The 23,039-nt window shown below is 37.8% G+C and overlaps 1 protein-coding gene and 1 long non-coding RNA gene across 2 annotated transcripts; both read left to right on the top strand.

The window, feature by feature from the left end:
• The first annotated feature begins 107 nt into the window (after positions 1–107).
• On the top strand, positions 108–22,370 carry LOC144206000 (uncharacterized). Its single transcript, XR_013328260.1, has 3 exons — positions 108–245; positions 8,445–8,576; positions 22,268–22,370. It is a non-coding gene; the product is annotated as an uncharacterized LOC144206000 (long non-coding RNA).
• Positions 18,661–19,543, top strand: olig4 (oligodendrocyte transcription factor 4). The gene has a single exon (XM_077731685.1). It carries the CDS (start codon positions 18,785–18,787, stop codon positions 19,541–19,543), a length of 759 nt encoding a protein of 252 aa, XP_077587811.1. The 5' UTR covers positions 18,661–18,784.
• Positions 22,371–23,039: the final 669 nt, after the last annotated feature.

The raw sequence follows: 23,039 nt of genomic DNA, 5'->3' as shown, positions 1-23,039 counted from the left end.
TGGAGAAATGGAGAAATCCCAATTTTTTTCTTATTTTTTACTTATTGTTTTATTTTTTGTGTCTTTTGCAGTTAAAAAAACAGTCAGTGAGTTGACAAGGAAGTGTAAAATGACCCAAAAGCAACCAGAAGTCATCTGAGAATGCAACAAAACCGGTGGAAAACAACCAGTGCACAAGAAACTGCCTGGAAATTCCACCAAAAAACATTAAGAAAGGATCCAAAATCTACAGCAAGAAATAACCTGTAAGTACCCTAAAATTACACGTCTTTGTGTATCGTCTTCTTCACTCGCTTATCTCACTCGCCATCTCCAAACGCTTTCCACGCCGCGCCATTTATTTCCTTCCTCGCCACGCTCACGAGAACGTCCGTGCTCAGACCCAGACGAGGAGATTTAAAGCGGCTTTTCGGGTCACGGCCACTCGGTCCGTTCTCAGCGAGCGGTCAGTCCGCCACAATAATGAGCGCCATGAATCAAGGCGGGGAATGAGACAGGCGCTGGATTCAGCACCACGGTCAGCACTTCTGCCTTTAAGTAACCTTGCCAGACTCTCCACTAAGCGGCCAATAAAACTCTTTTCACGTTTGCTGCCGTCAAATGATTGGATTCGGCCAAATTGTTACACTGGCGGGGTAAATAGCTCGCTATTCCGTAACAGGAGGCCATTTTGACTTTACTGGCTCATTATTTCTTTAAACTAAAACTTTTCAAGGGGTAAAAAAATAAGCAACACTTACCGTATTTTCACGACTATAAGGCGCACCCTCAACGAATGACATTTTTCCATATATAAGGCGCACTGTATTATAAGGTGCACTGTATTATAAGGCGCACTGTATTATAAGACGCACTGTATTATAAGGCGCACTGTATTATAAGACGCACTGTATTATAAGGCGCACTGTATTATAAGGCGCACTGTATTATAAGGCGCACTGTATTATAAGGTGCACTGCCTATTTTGGAGAAAATTTAAGACTTTTAAGTGCGCCTTATAGTCGTGAAAATACGGTTTATGTAGTTTTCTGTTGTCTGAGTATACCGGATTTGTCGGACTATAAATTACATCTGAGTGTAAGTCGCACTAGCTAAAGAATAGGTAATGAAGAGGAAATATATTTATACTTTTTAGAGTTCTACCTCGATTTTAATTCAAATTAATATCTAAATATATGGTCAAGCTCTAATTTATTTCAATACTACCCACTTTACCCTTTAAAAATGCTAAAGGTATACACATTTTCAATGAAATATGTGAAAAAACACACAAAAATGATAAGCAAATTAGTTATCAAACCTCTAAAATGAATAAAAAACACAGCCTAGTCATTTTTTTGTTTTGTCCATGTTTTTTTCTAAGCCTGCGTGGTTTTTATCCGGGTACTCCGCTTTCCTCCTAGATTGCCAAAACATGCATGCTAAGCTAACAGTAATGTCAATAATGTCATTACTGAGTATAAAGACTTAAAGTAATATGTCATATAATAAAAAAAAATCTTCCTATACTTAATGGCTTTTCAAAAATTATGACCTTTAACCTTTGACTATAAACAAAATATGGGAAAATTAGCCAATGGAAGAAACAAAATTTGTGAATAATTCATCATTTTGACTCCACTCAGATTTGTCCTAATAGCATTGTTGAATTACAAGAATTAATTGAGGACAAATGGAGTCTTCCGTCTTCCAAGAGCATGACTTCAAGTACACTTTCAATGTTATAGCCCAGCATATTAATCATTCATAGAAAGCCCTATTGCCCACACATCCTGGCCCGGCCGGCTCATGCCAGATTGGCGCTCTAAATATAGATCCAATCCCCCCCCTCCTCTCGCCCACTCACCCGTCACCCCCATTCTGTCTCCCTCCCCCTGCCAGCATCCTTACACCTATGCTAACATTGCCGGATTTTGTCATGCTAGCACACTCAAAGGCGCTTATTCGGCAGCAATTGGACGATTTAACGGGAAACCAAACTGAAAGACCGCCACATGTGTCAAAGTGGCGGCCCGGGGGCCAAATCTGGTCCGCCGGATCATTTTTTGCGGCCCGGGAAAGTAAATCATGAGTGTTGACTTTCTGTTTTTTAGGATCAAATTAAAATGAAGAGTATGGATGTATATTAAATTTACTGATTTTCCCCATTTTAAATCAATAATTGACATTTTTTAATCCATTTTTCCTGTGTTTTTAGTTCAAAAATCATTTTGTAAAATCTAAAAATATATATAATAAATCTAAAATAAACATTGTTTTAGATTTATAAAAAAACTGAATATTCAGGGGTTTTAATCCAGTTCTTTTAATCCATTTATGAAAAAAAATCTATATATTTTATCTAAAATGGTCCATAACCATTTTTTTCCAGATAATGATAAAAAAAAGCTTAACTTGGTTGTCAGAAGCAGAGAAAAAACAACACATATTATTAATAAATCACACTTAGTAGTACTATTTAAGTAAGTAATTAAAAAAACGTAGTAGTAGGACCCACCACATACTCATGCCATCACCTGATTGGCTTATACAAATGCCACAGATGGATCTTTTTCTTTTTTTGTCCTGAAAGTGACTGCAAATTCCAAATACTTTCAACTACAACAGCATCTCCATCACAATTGGAAATGTGGAATAATCCATCTGCTGTATCAGGAAAACAAATTCCTTTAAAGGCTGCCAAAACAACTATTGCAATTCTTTGTATATTCTGGCAACAATTCTAACAAACTATTCTAAAAAAGTTGCATCCTTTGAAGGCTTGGGCCAACATCTTCTGGCAACTTTTAAGCGTTGTTTGGTCCAACATAGTACGCAACAAAATGCTCTCATCATAACATAATTCATGGGAAAATAGCTCATATTAGGAAACTAAGCGGATTTATTTACCATCAAGGCAAACAGCTTTGGTTCCTACTGTTTATATCACTCAAGCTAAATTGAAAGTGAGCACTTTTGCATTGACAAACACCAGAATGGAGACAGTTTTCTCATTTCAGTCTCAGCAGGAAGACACAATTGTTTTCTTTTCCTCACAAATGCTAGCTCGGAGGCAGCGCTAAAAGTTGGAGCTAACTACAATTTTTAATCGCAATGCCTTGATAAAAAAGATGCAAATTAAGACCATCTGTTTTATGGAGGGAGAACGGCAGAACTTGATTTTTTTTACTTCCAGAACAAATTTTTAGGGATGTGCAGATCAACTATTTGCCGATAGATGCTTTTTTTGTCATTTCAACGTTTTTAAAGTAGAAAAAGTCTCTCAATTCTTTTGAAGTCAAAGTATCCATAATATTAGATTATATTACATTAGATTAGATAACTTTATTCTTCCTGTATTGGGGAAATTTCACTGTAGTAAGAGGGTGTGAATACAGACACAGAAATATATATATTTTTAAATAGCTCATAAATAAGTTAATACATAAATCAATAAATATATACATAAATAAATAAGAGTGTTGCTGATATATATATATATATATATATATATATATATATATATATATATATATATATATTTATATATATATATATATATATATATATATATATATATATATATATATATATATATATATATATATATATATATATATATATATATATATATATATATATATATATATATATATATATATATATATATATATATATATATATATATATATATATATATATATATATATATATATATATATATATATATATACACACATACACATATATTTAATATACATATACATACAGTTGAAAAAATATATTTTATGACCATCACATTTTTGGTTGTCAAAGACTATAATGTTCAATTTTGGACGACCACATTTTTCTCAGAAGTTGCATCATGTAATAAGATAATTCTTTGATTTTACACTCATCAGATCCCAATTAGCCTAAATAACAAAAATAAAAATAAAAAAGCAAGCCTTGCAAGAGTTTAAGTCTCAGGAGGTTGAGTTAGTGCCGACGTGACGCTCCTATTCGGGACAAACTTCCCTTCACTAATTTTAGCTCAAATGTTAGCATAAAAGCCACATGCACTCGTAGCTCCCGGACCATAGGTTCGTTACCCCTTGCACAATTAAGAACACGATTCGACACATATACTTCAATAGCCGTCACCAAAGAGCAGCACGTGGGTTTCACCTCCAACGCTGTTTTTTTTGTTGAGTGGGTCAGAGCGTCTCCACAGGCCGGCCCGCCACCACAGATGGCTCATTAGTCAAGTGTTTGATAGAATCCGCTCCATAATTCCCATCCGACTGCCATCCTTCCATCTTCCTGTCAACACTTCACCACCTGCTCACCCCCAAAAAAATCCCCCAAACCAAAGTGCATGTAAACCAATGTCGAAACTATCGCTATTTCAGGAAAGTCTTTTTTTTTTTTCTTTAGATGTCGGACTATGAATCCAAAATATGATCATATAAGGGTGTCAAACTCGGTTCGCGGCCCGCTTTAATGTCAACTTAATTTCAAGTGGGCCGGACCATTTTAGATATAATATTTAATTTTTTTTTATAAATGGATTAAAAAAACTGGATTAAAAGCCCTGAATATTCAGTTTTTTATAGATCTAAAACAATGTTTATTTTAGATTTTTTTATATATTTTTTTTAGATTTTACATAATGATTTTTGAACTAAAAACATTAAAAAATGACAATTAATGATTTAAAAAGGGGGAAAATCAGGAAATTTAATATACATCTATACTCTTCATTTTAATTTAATCCTAAAACTGAAAGTCAGCACTCATGATTTACTTTCCCGGGCCACACAAAATGATACAGCGGTCCAGATTTGGCCCCCGGGCCGCCACTTTGACACATAAATCATAACACATACTGTATGTATTTTTCAAGTGGCGCCATCCAAAATGAAGAGCAAAATACATCCTGTTGTAAAAGTAATATCAAAAAACACCACGTTCGTGTAGCAGATTGTTTCATTAATGCGGCAGGTAGGTCACCCCTGTGCACCTACCGATAACTGCCTCCATTATTGAGCACGGAACGATAGAAGATAAATACATCGTGGAAGTCATAAAATGACAAGAAAAATCCATGAATTGCCGCAGTATCGCCGTACTTAAGATAAGTTAAGGACCTCTTTGTCCTCGTCATTAAGCGCCTGGATTAGATTCTGTCCGCCTGTCGGCGTCCTATTAAAAAGTTCCAAAGTACTTGTGTACCTCATCCAGGAATTTTGGAGAAACCCAAAGTTAAAAATTCCACGTCGTAAATAGTTTGGCCAGAAAACATCGCCGTTCAATTGAATTAATGAACTATTTATAGCGAGATTAAAAGCTGTAGCGTTTTAGTGGGCCTAACCCGAGGGCATCGCTAAAAGGTTTTACGGTGCCAAGCAATATGTTAAATGCCTAATGTTTTCTTTTAACACTTCTATTGTTTGCTCAAGATCCTTGTGCATATATACACCGTAGGGCAAGGGTGTCAAAGTGGCGGCACGGGGGCCAAATCTGGACCGCCATATCATTTTTTGTGGTCCGGGAAAGTGAATCGTGAGTGCTGACTTTCTGTTTTAGGATCAAATTCAAATGAAAATTATAGATATTTATTATATTTGCTGATTTCCCCCTTTTTAAATCAATGATTGTCATTTTTTAATCATTTTTTTCTGTTTTTAGTTATAAAATCATTTCATAAAATCTAAAAATTACAAATTTTTTTGCTAAAAGCCTTGAATATTCAGTTTTTATAGATCTAAAACTATATTTATTTGAGCTTTTTAAATATTTTTAGATTTTACAAAATTATTTTTGAACTAAAAACAGAAAAAAATGATTTAAAAATGACAATTATTGGTTTAAAAGGGGAAAGTCAGGAAATTTAATATCAATCAATACTTTTCATTTTAATTTGATCCTAAAACAGAAAGTCGCCACTCATCATTTACTTTCCCGGTCCACACAAAATGATACAGCGGGCCATATATGGCCCTAGGGCCTCCACTTTGACACATGTCCTGTAGTATATTTTCCCATATAACGAAATGGCAAACAGTACTTTACTGCATTGGTGAAAGGAAAATGTACCTCTTCTATGTTAATAATATTCATCTCGGAAATTGAGGCCTCCCTTGTCGTATGTATAACTGTGGGCGGAGCCCAAATAAATCAAGTTCCGGGCAGAGTATAGTGAAGAAAAAGGACCCCTTGTAGAAATACCCAAACAAATATTCCTAGTAAAGAATGCAATGTCACCCTAAGGATGCCAGTAGAATAAATAGAAAACATATTCATTATCAATTTTTTTAAACAAAATGGCTTCATCGGTGCTGTAAAAGCTCCTAAAAGCTCAGCTCCCTAAAACATGTCGTCTTCTCTTCAAGTTCTTCGGAAGAAGAAGAAGCTAATTAGCATTCAAAGAAATGTGAAGACACTAAATGAGTCCATTAGAAGAGGTGATAATACCGTGTTAATGGCTTAATCGTGCTACCCATCGACGCCTGCTGGGAACACTTTGATGGGTTTCCACGGCGATGAGTGGGAGGGATACCCCAAGTCACTGTCAACTATGGTGGGTGGGATGGGCGCCCCCTAGAGAGTTCACTTTAGTTCAAAATATTCATCTCTAGCGTCTATTCCTGATCAAAACAAATATTCCCATTGATGACTAGCTAACATCAAAGAATCAGTTGATGCTATGATGGAATTTTTAAATAACTTATCTGGTCATCTGACCTTTTGACCTTTGAGGACGCCCCAGAAAATCACTGATTATGCTATTAGCTAGTAGCGATTCATCCATTACAACAAGGGTGTCAAACTGTGGTTCGCGGGCCGAAAGGACATCAACTTGATTTCATGTGGGCCGGACCATTTTAGATATAATATTTAGATTTTTATTTATTTATTGGATTATAAGAACTGGATCAAAAGCCCGAAATATTTTTTATAATTTTTATAAATATAAAACTGTTTATTTGAACTTTGTTTTCTTAGTAAAGGGAAACATCTAATAATTATTTGTTTTTTAATTTCATATAAAAACATTTTTTAAATTATATTCAATGTTAAAGTAGAAAAAACGAATATATCTTTATATACTTATTTTTAGATTTTACAAAATGCATTTTGACCTAAAACACCAATAGAAAAAATATATAAAAAATAGAAATTATTGATTTAAAAAGGAGAAAATCAGGAAATATAATATTTATATATAACATCTATGATCTTCATTTCAATTTGATCTTAAAACAGAAAATGATTTACTTTCCTGGGCCGCACAAAATGATCCGGCGGGCCAGATTTGGCCCGCGGGCCGCCACTTTGACACCCCTTGCATTACAACGAGATTTGATGAAAGTAAACAGATTTATTATAATTCATATCTCATTGTCAGCGCTCTAATCTGCTCAAATGGAAAAACAATCTTACTGTCATCCAAATCAAAGCCCATCAGACTTTGACAAATTTGGCCCGTTGGTTCACTTAGCGCCCGCCATCTTTGTATTACCCAGAGTGCATTTTGTCATTGGAAGACGCCAGGAAGGGAATGGATTTGTGACGGATGCCAAGCAAAGAACTAAATTGCAATGAAACAATGGATGAAGGATGAGGATACAAAAAAAAAAACGTAATAATGCTTCCCCAGTCATAAAGTTTAAAGCAAGTAGTATCCCCTCTTCTACACAGTTCATCTAGCGGTCAAGTAGCAATTAGCATAGAGCGCTATGCCTGCAATCCTTTGGGGGGCTTTTTATCTCCAAGCTACACGTGGAGTAACGTCATAGTCAACGTTATTATCTGCGTTTATGTTTAGCAAGCATATCACTTGTTTGGGCTTAATCCAAAATAAAAGATAGAGACTCACAGGTTTAAAAAAAAATAAAATAGACGTGTTAATTAAATCACAATGCTGAAAAAAAGGAAAGAAATAAGAATTGTATTGCAAGGCTTCCTCTCAAAGGCTGAGTGGAGACCACTGGCGCCCCCTGTCCAGCATGTAGAGTGGCACAAGTGGGACATGGCCTAATTCTGGGAAGCTGCCATTGTGTGCGCTTGCATTTTATTGCCTTCAAATGTGTTCGTTGGAGATAAATTCATGCCGATCTGGCAATCAAAAAAAATGATGAAAAAAAATCCCACATGGAAATTTCCCACAGTTAGGGTATTGAACCCTCGACCTCAGAACTGCGGGGCCAAAGAGTTAACCACTTGGCCACTGGATCGCCTCCCAAACTTAAAGACATTTTTTCATCTGTCTACTTTTAGACAAAAATTATTATTATAAGATGATGAATAGGCCAAATTCCATTTTTAATTATTTAGTAAATATCGAGTAGATCTAAGTCAAGGCTAGTGGACTCTGTTTCAACTGGGTTCCTAACTTTCAACTCTGGGAGATATTTTAGAAAGTGGCAATGTGTAAAAGGCTGGTTCATCATTCTCATACATTCTCCTCTTCTTCCCTCAAGGTGATGAACTTGAAACGATGGTCAGAATCCAATATTTCGCTCATCTCTCCTCCTGATGAGCAAATATGCCTCATCAGCTGTCTTCACCACATTATTCGTTGGACAAATGAAAATGTGGGACATAACATTATGGTAAGTGCCTAAAGCCATCAATACAGTTGTTTAAAATGTTTATAAAAAGTACATGTCATATTTAAATATATGGAGGGGCATAATAAGGAAAAAAACTTATAATTAACACTCTTAGACTAGTAGATATTCAACCATCCATATACTAATTAAATTGAAAAATATATAGAGGTATACGTGACTTTTAAGTTAAAAAAAATTCAGTAATACCTTGAAATAGAAGCTTAATGCATTCTGTGGCCGAGCTCATATATCAATTTACTCGTGTCTTAAATCAAAATTTCTCATAGAAAATAACTAAATACAAATTAATTTGTGAAAAACAAGATATTTCAATGGAAAAACATATTTTTATGTGTTCTAACCTTCTCACAAAGTAACAAATACATATCTGCTATTGGTTATGTTATGATCTTCAATACTAATAATGTATGTGCCAATGTTTAAAAATAAAACTGAAATAATGAAAGTCGCCGCTAGAGGGTACAAATATTCCTTCAAATATACTCAATTGTAAACGCAATATAAAAACAACATGCAAAAATATAGGTAATGTATTGACATACTTTATCAACATTGAGTATATTTTTCAGTTTTTCATCCCTTTCTGGAATGATAGACATCTCTCCATTTAAAAAATATATTTATTCAGCTTCAGGAAGAAGATAAAATACTTTATTGGCTATTTTAGTATGCGGGTCAGGGTAAAAATTATATTCTGTATTCTGGTGTTGTAAACAACATAAATGACTATATTATGCATTAATTACGTCTACTAAATAGTCTGAGCACATTGATTAGAGAGTAATGACTCTTTGGGAAGTATTACAAAGCATTTTAGGGTACTTACAGGTCATTTACAGTCAATTTTGGATGATTTTCTATTGATTTTGAGGGACTTTTTGCGAAAATATGGTTGTTGTTGTTTTTTAAAAATACTCAAAAGGGAAAGAAATGCAATTGTGAATGTAGATTGTGGTTGTTGTAGACTTTATCGTCCATATTTCAAACAAATTCTGGCAAAACTCTTATTAAAATCCCAGTATATTTTCCCCGAATTCCACTCGCAGACGGCAACGCGCTTCAAAAAAGGGAGGCTGGACTTGGCTAACTAAAAAAATGGGAGGCGGGGAGGGCAGAGGGCACCGTCTTACACGAGTTTCCTCTTTCACTCATGCCCAATAAAGTTGTGAAAGGGAAAGAAAATGAATAGCCAGGACGGGGTCACCGGGGGAGAGACAATTGTGGCCGAGCGAGGAGGGGAGGAAATCTAATCAGTTTGGAGATGCTAATTTTATGGAAGACCAATTAAGGAGAGCTTTTATGACACATTTCTGGAGAAAGCAAAACACCGCACTCGTCCCCCCCGTGGCTATGGGATCTTTTGTATAGGCCGGACACCCCCACCCACCCCCCAAACTAGACACGCCGGCCCTCCAGCTCGGCAGCATTGGGCCCAGACTCTAATGGGCTGCCGCCTCCTTTTTGCCTGTCCTTACCCACATTGGGGAAATGAGGTTGTGTCTGGTTGTTGTTCTGATTGTCACAGTACAGTGAAGATAGGAGGGCTGGCAGGGGCCTTAGCACAAGATACGATACAGATAAAAAAGTACATCCGTTAACAGTACATATGAAACATAAACTGAAAAAAAAGGACTAAAGTATTACCATATTCATCACTCATCATTAAAGTAAAAAGTATAAAGTAAAAAGTATAAATTAAAAAGTATAAAGTAAAAAGTATAATGTAAAGAGTATAAAGTAAAGAGTATAAAGTATAAAGTCTAAATTATAAATTATAAAGTATAAAGTATACAGTATAAAGTATACAGTATAAAGTATACAGTATAAAGTATACAGTATAAAGTATACAGTATAAAGTATACAGTATAAAGTATACAGTATAAAGTATACAGTATACAGTATAAAGTATAAAGTACAAAGTATAGAGTACAAAGTATAGAGTACAAAGTATAGAGTACAAAGTATAGAGTACAAAGTATAGAGTACAAAGTATAGAGTACAAAGTATAGAGTACAAAGTATAGAGTACAAAGTATAGAGTACAAAGTATAGAGTACAAAGTATAGAGTACAAAGTATAGAGTACAAAGTATAGAGTCAAAAGTACAGAGTCAAAAGTACACAGTCAAAAGTACACAGTCAAAAGTATACAGTCAAAAGTATACAGTCAAAAGTATACAGTCAAAAGTATACAGTCAAAAGTATACAGTCAAAAGTATACAGTCAAAAGTATACAGTCAAAAGTATACAGTCAAAAGTATACAGTATGAAGTATCCAGTAAAAAGAATAAAGTAAAAAGTATAAAGTACAAAGTAAAGTAAAAAGGAATGTATTAAGAAATATTAAAATGTCATTTAAAATAAGATAGAAGGACTGTAAAACACGAAAAACGGGCCATATGTGGCCCGTGGGCCATAGTTTGCCCATGTCTGAGCTAGGCAATGTTTAACTGGCCAGCGGCCCACTCGTGGCCCCGGCGCCCCCTGTGCTTTTGTGGGACGGGGTTAATCTTTTAAAGAGCGGAGCTGGGGCGCTGCTCTCCCTCCTGCCCACCACGCCTGAAATATACTACCGCAAAGTCACTAGAGTTGTACGTTTACGGGCCCTTTTGTTCCAGGGTCGTGTACAATCAAAGCACTGCCTGGGAAATGAGGATGCTCCTTAACAATAACAACATAGAAAAGGGGGGAATGTGGTTAGAGTTATGATGTTTTCAGGAAAAAAAATGGTGGATTTGTGGATGTGTACTGTTGTGGAGATACTTGTTTGGTGGTCTTGTATTATTCTTTTGCTATATGCTGATTTTTTTGTTTTGCTCAGGCTTTTAATCTGTAATTGATTCCCTTTCACCGCATCCCGTATTTTACAGGCCCTCGTAAACATGTATTGATATTTAATGCGGCGCTCAGCAGGAAAAAAGCTTCCAAAGTCTGTAGAAAAAGTCTTTTGGAAGGACGCGGCTTTTTGAGACGGAAAAAAAAGACAGACAAAGAATAGTCATGACAAAGGTAAATTGGCCCAGATGCAGCATCTGGGGAGCAGACTGTGAACTTTGACCTTACCTGGCAGATCAGTGGAGTACTTTCACTGTACATTCCTCAGATACAATATTCAATTCCCTTACAAAATGTAAAAGAACACTAATACACTTTTACATTGTATTTCTAGCTTAATCCAGAATTAAATATATTTCAGTAAGTGCATCTCTTAAGTTAATTTTTATCTTTATATTATGACAGCACCAATTTTTAGCTGCGCAAAAACATGGTAAGGTAGTAATAATTGGGTTAGTACTACTTATTCGAGGGATTACTGTATTACTTTTTTAATGACTCAATACATTGGATTTTTATTAATTTTTTTTCGCTATTACTGCATACTTTTTCCTTTTTAATGGCTCAATTCATTGGATTTGTAGTATTTTTTTGCTATTAATGCATCACTTTTTTTCATTTTTAATAACTTAATACATTAGATTTTTATTAATTGTTTTGCTATTACTGCTATTACTTTTTTTCTTTTTTTAGTAACTCAATACATTGAATTTTAATTCATTTTTTTGGCTTTCAAATCATTTTTCTTTGTATTTTTTGGTGCATTCAATAATTTTAGCCTTAATTTTGCTTCAAATAAAAAAAATGGGGCATCATTTAAAAGTAAAAAATAAAAAAATAAAAGTAAAATAAAACACTAACTTAGTTTTCATTTAAAAAGCACATCCAATTTTCATAAACTAAATTTCCAATAAAAAACTAACCCAATTTTAATCCAAAACAACTCTACCTTTTTACATTCTAGAACCAAAATAGCAAAACACGTCTCCGTCAAGCTAATTTGCAGTTATTTCTCCGACTAAATTGCAAAGCCAAAAGAAATCAATTGTCTGTCGCTAACGAGCCCGCGTCCTTTCCAAAAAAAAGGGGGGGGGGGGACACACCACTCAAAAGAAAGCAGACACGCTTAATTCTCCGGGTTTACAGAAGCCCGACCATTGATCCGCCTCGTCAATCACCAGCCAATGAGGACGGCCGGCGGCCGCCGACACTCGCGTTTTTGTTTGCGTTGACCCCGAGGTCGCCGATAAGTAGCCGAGGACTAAGACTCGCACAAAAGGGGTCCGTGGTGTACTTTCTACATACAGTTACGACAGACACAGATGGGACAGAGACATGTGTATGTGTGTGTGTGTATGTGTGTTACCATGACGACGGAGGTAATAGACTGAAACAATGATGCTGACGGAAGTAGCGCTCGTGCTCGGCCTTCGGGGACCTAGATTATTGGGTGGACATGTCCGCGCTTATAGTATCTTGGATAACGGGGGTGTCGGAGGGGGTTTGGGGAGGGGGTTAAGGGGGGGGGGTGCAAAAAGTGGCAGAAGTTTGCAGACTGGCTACACAATGCCGGCCTCACGCTTCAATGAGTGGCCAACTGTTCAAAAGTGGGACGTGCGGGTGTGTGGCTCGTGGGTTGTTTGTTTTTGTAGTATTGCGTGGTAGGAATGTGGTATTATGGGTTGTGGATTTGCTCTATTGTTGTAATTTGTACGTTTAGATTTGGTGGTGAGATAATGGAGTATTGTTAGAGATGGTAGTAGTTTATTTAAAGGGAAAGGTGAGTGAATATATAGAGAGTTTACTTTGTGGAAATAGTTTTTTAATGTATTTGAATGATAAATGTTGGGGGGAAGAATTTGTGGGATGAGGTTTTGTTGACAAATTATGTTGATTTAAACAAATTAGATGATTTTAAGTTAGAAGGTTTGGTCATTAGAGCAAATTAAAGGAACCTTAACCACTAATGTTCAGTTTAACAGGCCACCAAAACAACTTCTCTTCAAAAAACGTTTTTAATCCAGATTATGGTGACAATGTCACCAAAAAATAGCAAATACTTGTATTTTTATTTAGCCACAAAAACATGTAGTATGGTAGTAGTAGTAGGGGTGATCATACTTCGATTGTCTGGTCCACATTATCCGTGATATTCAAGGGATTACTGTACTTCACATAATTTTAATATTACATATAATATTATTCCTTCTGTTTTAGCAGAGCCATTTAACCAAATATTGCCTGATCCATTCTTATTTATTGGACAGTCTAATTAATGTATTTTGACTCTCTGAGTAAGAAAGTGACATTCGGACAGGCTACAAACTGAGAGTTAACATCTGGATCTTTGGACCCTTTGCTTCCCAGTGAGGGGGGGGGGGGGTGCACAACCCCCCCCTCAGCCCCTTTCACTATCTCGCCCTCAGGCCGCCATTTCCACCCTCTTCCCCCAGGGTAATTGTGGGGTAATTTATGAAGTTTTATCAGCATGCTCCGGGCCAATGTATGGGATAGCCTGCTGACCGGCTCCATTCAATCCAACAAGACAAGGCAGAGACTCCTTTTATCCCGCTTATAATCGGCACTTCTTCACGGCCTGCCGTCTTTTTCTCGCTTACCCACAGCGTGAAATCCTCCACGACTTCTCGGAGATGAAAGTTATCGGCCTTTTAAGTGACTCCTAAGCATGCTAGAAGATTTTCTTAGCACTTTTTTGTGTTGTTGTGCCTTTTTGTCTTGCACAAACAGGGAATGGTCAATCAGAGCTAACTCGTTAGCATAAAAATATGTGTTGTGTCGTTTGGACATGTTGTGAAATTATTTTATATCGCTGAACCCAGTTTTGGGGACTTGTTGGACATCCCAGAAGACTTTTTGAGCTTGTTGTGCCTTTTTGGCTTGCACAAACAGAGCAATGGTGGCTTGGATCAATCACAGATAACCAAATACAAGATTCCCCGTTAGCAAAAACATTTGTTGTCTCATTTGGACACGTTGTGGAACTATTTCATATCGTGTCTTCCAGGCTTCAGTACTCGTTGGACATCTTAAAATATTTTCCGAGTACTTTTTTGTTGTGCCTTTGTGTCTTGCACAAACAGAGCAATGGTGGAATGGCTCAATTACAGCTACCATGTTAGCAAAAAACATGTTTCGTCCCATTTGGACACATTGTAAAACTATTTTATATCTTGTCCTCGAGGCTCCCGTACTCGTTGGACATCCCAGAATATTTTCTTAGCACTTTTGTGTTGCGCCTTTGTGTCTTGCCCAAACAGGGCAAAGGTGGAATGAATAAATCACAGCTCTCCCCCGTTAGCATAAACGTCATGAAACATTTTTATATCACCTCCCCCCCTCTGGCTACTTTTTAACAGTTAATCGAGCTAATCAGATTCTACCCGCAGTGTCTTTTTGTCTTTCTCAAAGCCTTGATATTCCCAAAAGAATGGCGCTAAACAAAAGCAGCCGGCCGAGTTCTCGACCGCACGGCCAGATTAAAGCCACTGTAACCACGTCGCCACCGCTCAACTTGAACAAAAGCCACCCGAGAGCAAAACCAAGCCTTTAGGTCCACACCGTAGGTTTGTCCTTGGTCTTAGGACTTTACAGAGCCGTGATAGGCCCTAATCTGGCTTGATCCGCTGTCGCTACAAGCAGATGCCGCCGATAATGCCCTCATTTTCTGGTAGCCCGATCGCTTTCATCGGCCTGCACCCCACCGCTTGAAAGAAAGAGGCGCTCTCTCAAAGCTTCCGAACGTCTGTCACCGACACCCTCGGATGGGACGCCGGGTCCCCGAAAGGGGCGGCGCAGAGAAGAAAGTCAAACAGCCAAACGAAGGGGTTAGAAACTAGAGGATTATCTGGCAACGTTATGCATTCATTTGTAAAATTCAAAAGCTCTGGCACCCTTGTGTCTCTCTGTGTGGCCCATTGCTTCTGCAAACACATGAATAAGAATAGGAGAGGATTGAAGAATGACATTTATTTGCCTCATGTGTATGGGTAGAGGCTAAGAGACAACTTGATTATGTTTTCAGTTCATTTTGGAGGTAGATTTGCTTTTGTTTTCTGGTTTGTTGTGGGTGGTATTGCAAAAAAGAAGGAAAATGCTATCCAATTTTGATTGTAAAGTGATGTAAAGCTAGGGTTCATTTTTGATGCAGAGTTGCTTTGTTTTCTGGTATCTTGTGGCTAATAATGCAAAAATAAGTAAGGAAAACCTAATCCAATAATAAGGAAAAATAATCAAAAAAATTGGAAAAAATAATCCAAAAATAATCAAAAAATAGGAAAAAAACAGTCCAAAAATAATCAAAAAATAGGGAAAAAACAGTCCAAAAATAATCAAAAAAATAGGAAAAAACAGTCCAAAAATAATCAAAAAAATAGGAAAAAACAGTCCAAAAAGAATTTTAAAAAAGGAAAAAACAGTCCAAAATTAATCAAAAAATAAAGAAAAAACAAACCAAAAATAAAAGAAACCAATCTAAAAAATTAGAAAAAAGAAATCCAAAAATAGGGGAAAAAAACATCCAAAAATAAGGAAACAAACTATCCAAATATAAGGAAAAAATAAGGAAATCCCAATCCAACTTTAATCGTAAACCGACTCAAAGCAACGGTTCATATGTTATGCAGTCATTTTTCTGGTCTCTCGTGGCTCATAATGCAAAAAAAAAATCAGGAACCCCAATCCAACTTTAATCATATCCCGACTCCAATCTAATTCCATTGATCAAACACATTGAATTGGCAACACAAACCGTTGAAATCTTCACCTTTAAAATGTCTGAAAAGCCAGCGGAAGAACCAAACGGGGAGCATTGTGTCCGACAGAGTTAATTAGGATCTGACCCAATTAGCAAGGGGGAATCCGGCAGCCATGTTGGCGCACGGCCTAACGATGGGAAAATCCATATGCTCCAAATAAACGGCCCGTGTTGTCGCTCGAGGTTCTCCAATTATAATATCACTACTAAAAGAGGCTGTGGGGCCCCTGATGGAGCTCTAGTGGGGGGTCCTGGGGGGCCCCCATTCTGTCTTTCAGACATATAAACACACACACAGTATATAGTATATCTTACAAGGACTCACTGTGTAAGTCAATGAAAGCGTCCCCTGGCAAACACGGTTTTAGACGGAAGATTTGCGGTCTGTTCTTTTTTTGGAACGATTGTGATCCAGCGACATGACGCCCGACGTCGGGTCAATCAAAAACAAGATTTCCACTGTTTCATGAGCCCGAAAACACTCATCTGTTTTCAATTTGGCCGTTACAGGAGCATTCAAGTCACAATTCAGAGCTTTTTAATAGAATTTGGCTATGAATGAGACCCAAAATGGCTGCCAGATGGAACAAATGTGCATTTGTAAATGTGTAACTCGTATGGGTTGTTCTGTTTGGTAGCCATTTTGGGGCAAATTCATACCATATGTACAGAATCATTTTTTTTTGACAAGGATGTCATAAAATTGGATTTTTATGAGATGTGTGATCAAAAAATGTCAACAAAAACATTCAAATGCCTCAAAACCAACACTTCAAACTTCCCAAAACTAGCAAAAACCTGACTAACAAAGAAAAATCAACCAAAAATTTACCCAAAAATCACCCAGAAATGCCCTGAAGCTATCAAAAAATAAGCAATAAACAAAATGCCACCCAGAAATTACCCAAAAAATCCCCTAAAATGATGCAAAATTCCTCAAAAGTCACTTTAGTGGCATTGAATTATCATTATATCAATACAAGAATATTAAAAATGAAGACTACAATAGCCATACAATCTAATACAATAGCCATATAATATCTACAATAATGTTTTTTTGTCCTATATAGCAAAGAATTTCAAACATTGTCAGAAAGCGAGAGTGCAAGTGTCTTTATGGTTGAATTAAGGCAAAACAATGGTCCCTCTTTAGTGCCTTTTTAACGATGGCCCCCTTCACTTGTGGTGGTGGGCTGCCGATTTCGCAGACCGTTTGGAGGGCCTCAGTCAAATTGATCTGACCTCTTTTGTCCGGGCTTCTGCTTCAATTGCATCTAGTCTGCCATTAACGCCACTCTTTTACACGTCCAAGCGCCTCATACGGTGCTTCGTGCCTGTCCCGGTGTCGCATGGCTACCGTATGTAAATAAGGCCCGGCCGGCGGCCATCGTAAATTTGACGACGCTCAAAGCGCTTTCGGGGGGGGGGGATTGTCTGACTCGTTGCGTGTCTACCACATCACTTTGACTTCACTTTGTCGCTAATGTGTTCAAATTGGAATGAAAAATAAGGCATGTTGGTTCATAATTCATCTTTGGAATAGTTGTAGTACTAGTAGTACATTTGACACATATGTTATTTAAGAAATTTGAGGATTTTGTATAGCAGTTCGTTGGTTGAGTGGTTAATGTGTCAGTCCTGCAGTGGTGGGGCTGAGGGTTCGATCCCCGGTTCATCCCAATGTTTGCAAGTTTTTTTTCAAAGTAGGATCATCCCTATTATTACTACCATAGTGTAATTTCTAAATATTATTTATATATTTAAAAAATTGTAAATACTTTAAATACTGTACTCACCATGAAAGTTGTTATTTTCATTTTTAGTTCATTTTACCAGGCTAAAATGATAGTTATACATATACATATACATATACATATACATATACATATACATATACATATACATATACATATACATATACATATACATATACATATACATATACATATACATATACATATACATATACATATACATATACATATACATATACATATACATATACATATACTTATACTTATACTTATACACATGCACATGCACATGCACATACACATACACATATACACACATACATATACACAATTTGTGTCTAGAAATCAAGTTTTCAACATTTCAGTTAACTCAACCTTTATATGCAACTTAACACTTTTTGGTTAATGTGTTGTGGGTCATCTGGGATGTTGGAGGGGGGGGGTCTCAGTTGGATGGGGTGGGGGGCTAAATGTGGGTGTGGGAAGGTTCAACGGGGATTGTACGACAGCATGTGTGCGTCCGTGCATGTGTGTGAGTGTGTGTGTGTGTACTATATGTGTTAGGGGGTGAACATGTGTGCCCTCTGCAATTGGCTGTGCCTCTAAGTGTCTCATTATGCGACTTATTGTTCCTTTGTTGCACTGCTGGTATAAAAAGAAGCCGGTGGGCTCAGAGGATGACACTTTACACGTAGCGCTCATAAGATTGACAAAAGGGGAAGGTGAAACATAACGAGGAAAAACACACGCCAATCCGGGACAACTGGAAAGAATTTTTTCAAAAACAAGAGGTCGGCCATTTTTTTTATTTTCCCTTCAACCGAAAATGGATTCGGACGCGGGTTCCACTTCCAGCCGCTCATCATCTCCGGACTTGATCGTGGATGACTCAGCTGGGAACTTCTTCTCCAACAAGATGTTTCAAACATACTGCCGAGAAAGTCCGTCCAACGGCGAGCCCGACCAAAGCGGCGGTTGCGACGGCGGTTGCGGCGTTGGCGGCAAAACCAAAACCAGAACCCAACCTAGCAAAGAAGAAGTCCAAGACTTGCGACTCAAAGTCAATAGCCGGGAGAGGAAGAGAATGCACGATTTGAATCAAGCCATGGACGGTTTACGTGAAGTCATGCCTTACGCTCACGGCCCATCTGTACGCAAGTTATCCAAAATCTCCACTTTGTTACTCGCCCGAAATTACATCCTCATGCTGTCTAGTTCTCTGGAAGAAATGAAAAAGTTAGTCGGGGACGTCTACGGGGCCAACGCGGCCGTCCAGAGTCGTGCTAGCATCCCCGCCACTGTGTCAGCGCACCTGTCTTTGCATCCTCTGGCCCAATCCCTGCACTCCTTGCATCATTCTTCTGCCACGGGTGGGACGACGGCGAATGCGCTACCGGCAGCACGCTCGCCGCCATCCGCCAACTTTTTGGGTTTCCATGCTCCTCCTGTCCAAGGCCTACAGAAAGAACCCCTTCATCTGATTGGCTCGTACAGGCATTTCCCCGGAATGGCCTGCCCGTGCGCCCTCTGCCAAACTTTGCCAACGCCGACATCTTCGTTGCATAGCTTGGCCATGAACAAATAAGATGTCCAAACATCAGTACATATTGTAAATACATTTTCTATCATGCAAATTGCTGCTATTTTTTGTTGTTGTGGACTAGTCTCTTCTGTATTGCTTTAAGAGAACTATTCTAAATGCACAAGAGACTTTATCAGAGTAGCCAATACTGTAATTTATCCGGAAAAATGGAGAAACAATGGCAAAAATGTGTGTGCGTGTGTTTTCATAATGGATGTCTATTTTCATAAATTAAATTTGTTATGAGTGTAACATTTGCGTGCGGGGATTTTTGTCTTTTATGTTAACACTTACTCAATTTTGAGTTGTACGTACATTGGGAAAATGGTTGTAAAAATGACAAAGAAAAGGACAAGATCGGGAGTGTGAGGATCGGTCGCACACCAGCTTGGGAGCGACCTCTCGGGAAGGGACAGAAGGGCGACGACACAATGCCAGCGTGATGTTGGTGAGCTGAGGGAACATCAATCTTTACCTCAACAGGGTGTAGCAGATGAAAGGAGCACGCAGGCGCCAGGAAGGCGCCTCCTCGCTTTTGTGTACCACAGGACAGGCCAGGGACGAGGCTATGTCCTTTAGGACAACTATTTGTCACTGTCTCAAAATGGCCTTTTTAAAAAAAAAAATTGCACACAAAGGGTAACTTGCACCATAGGGCAAAAAAGTACTTTGTTTGTCCCCCCCCCCCCATATATATATATATATATATATATATATATATATATATATATATATATATATATATATATATATATATATATATATATATATATATATATATATATATATATATATATATATATATATATATATATATATATATATATATATATATATATATATATATATATATATATATATATATATATATATATATATATATATATATATATAAGGTAAATTTATATCAATTTATTTTTCACTTAGTACAAAATATATATTATAACATTTTTTTAGTTTTTAGTAGGATTCTAAGTATGTAAAAAAATTAAAGTAATAAGACTAAAAATTATTTATAATTCAAGTAAGAGCTATGCAACAATATTGAAGTAAATCACTGTTTATGTGTTGGCATTTAAACTTAAAATATTAGCGTTTTAGCTTTTGATTCTTTGAAAACAAATACGAATTGTATCATTGTTTCGCTGTGTGCTGCCGCCTAGTGGACTGGAGTAGGATCATTTACAGCATAAACACACTTGTCAAGATCATTCCAGATAGATTTTAATACAACAATTACACAACCATCATTCTCACAAACTGCATTTTCTTAGAACATCCTCACCCCAAAATATATTTTGTCCCCCTCATTCCCCAAACCCATTTCCCTAATAAGCCCGCACTTGATCAGACGATCAACTCACTAATCCACCAATCGCCACCAAGACGATTCAGGCAATCAAGTCCACAATGAGTAGCCTTCACTTAGCAACAAATCAAGCGTGTAAAATACACGCTTCTCCTCCCACGGCCGACAGCCGATCTACGAATCAGCCCAGAAATGAAGAGATGTACTAACTCATTCTCAACCACCTTTCCACTCGGGCCTCCCTCCCTCCCTCCCTCATTCTCTCTCTCTCGAGAGCCCCCTTGAATGGACCCGAAACAATGGCCGTGCGTGGGACACAAAGCCCGGGGGTGTCGGAGCTCTCGTGCCTGAGACACGGGCCCCCTCCATTCAATCTACATTTCATCATGGTAACAAGCGCTGTCAGGGCAAAAAGCCCGACACCCCGGCTGGCCACAAAGGCGGTTAGCGCTAATATATGAGGCCATTGACACGCTAAGGAGCCCCCCGTCCGGGTCGGGGAATTGTCAGCTGTGGGACGTCTCGGTGGGGGGAGGCAGCTGCCGGCCAAACTAAGCGCCGGAGCTTCTGGCGTGGGGACCGCCGTGGCCTGCGTCATCTGCTGCCCGTTCCCTCGACGCCCTCCGGGGGCCCCCCCTTTTTATCGGGGGGCACAGGTGGGAACGGGAAGCGCGCCACATTGCCCAGATTAGCGGCGGATGGCCTCCCTCTGGTCAAGGTGGATAATTGGACACGTCGACTGGCGCAAAAAAAGCTGGTGTTTTCTGATCGGAGGCAGATGGTGTCAACCCACGGCGTGGCATCGGCAATCTGCGCCACGTAATGGATATCCTGGTTGAATTGTGTAATATGGTTGACTACTCTGTGGGTTGCAATTGGGAAATCGATGTGGGGCTTTTACTGGTAATGATGAATAACTGACTCAAGAAAAAATGGAATTCATTTTCAAACTATGTCAAATTTACGTGACCGGACGTTTGGTCGCCAGTCTTTTGGTCGCCGGACAAATGGTCGCAGAGACTTTACTGTTGAAACCAGCTCTCAAAATGATATTCATCAGAGAGAGTTTAGTATCTAAGTACTGTTTAATATCCAAGTACTGTTTGATATCTAAGTACTGTTTCATATCTAAGTACTGTTTAATATCTAAGTATTGTTTAATATCTAAGTATTGTTTAATATCTAAGTACTGTTTAATTTCTAAGTACTGTTTAATATCAAAGTACTATTGAAACCAGCTCTCAAAATTATATTCATGAGAGATTTTAATATCTAAATATCTACTGTTTCAAACAGTACTTAGATAGTAAAAAGTACTTAGATATTAAACTCTCTCTCTCACTTAGATATTAAATCTAATAATATTAATGCAATACTTCAAAATTCATTCATTTTCTGAATTTCTTCATCCTCACTAGGCTGTCCGGGGGTGCCAGAGTCTATCCCAGCTGACTTCAGGCACCCGAATTGAGGCCCAGTCAATCGCAGAGCACCAGGAGACAAAGAACGACCAATCATAGGTAGGTTTGACAATTAAATTATCAACCTGTGGGCCTCGGGAGATCATAAAAAATTCTGGTGGACTGACCTGGATTCGAACCCAGGACCCGAGAACTGTGAAGCAGACACACTAACCACTCCACCACCGGATCACCTGATCCCAAAAAAATTTATATGATATTATCATGTCTTTAAACAACACAACCTAACCTCTGCCAAGTATAGTATATTATAAATATTCCAAAAGTTCATAGTCTCACAATCGTAGTAATTTCATATCACCAGTCATTAATTGCGTGATACTGTTGACAGATGGATCGTTAACTGATTCAGATTGTGATCACTAGAAGACAAGCACTTGTCTCATTTGGCATATTCAACCTACATTGACAGAGTTAATTGGAAGGCAAACAAAAAAACAAAAAAAAACACGCAAAGCAATAGAAAGACTGGACAAAAGGATACATATTGCCGGACATATGCACACATGGTGGAGCGTCTGGACCAAGGCAGTGTCCAATTAAGTGACAACACATTTCCAGGGCATTGTTGTCTGTTTTTTTAAAATATTTTAATTATCCTTATTTTGCCAACAGCCCCCCTACCACTACCATACGTACACACACATACACAAACACAAATACTAATGAGTAGAGAGCCCAGCTGTTGGGGGTCAGGAGACCCCAACAC

Source organism: Stigmatopora nigra, chromosome 13, assembly GCF_051989575.1.
Source record: "Stigmatopora nigra isolate UIUO_SnigA chromosome 13, RoL_Snig_1.1, whole genome shotgun sequence".
Classification (NCBI taxonomy): domain Eukaryota; kingdom Metazoa; phylum Chordata; class Actinopteri; order Syngnathiformes; family Syngnathidae; genus Stigmatopora; species Stigmatopora nigra.
This window is presented reverse-complemented; position numbering and strand designations above follow the sequence as displayed.

Coding starts and splice junctions, on each gene's coding strand:
- olig4 (XM_077731685.1), top strand. CDS start 18,785: ATGGATTCGGACGCGGGTTCCACTTCCAGCCGCTCATCATCTCCGGAC.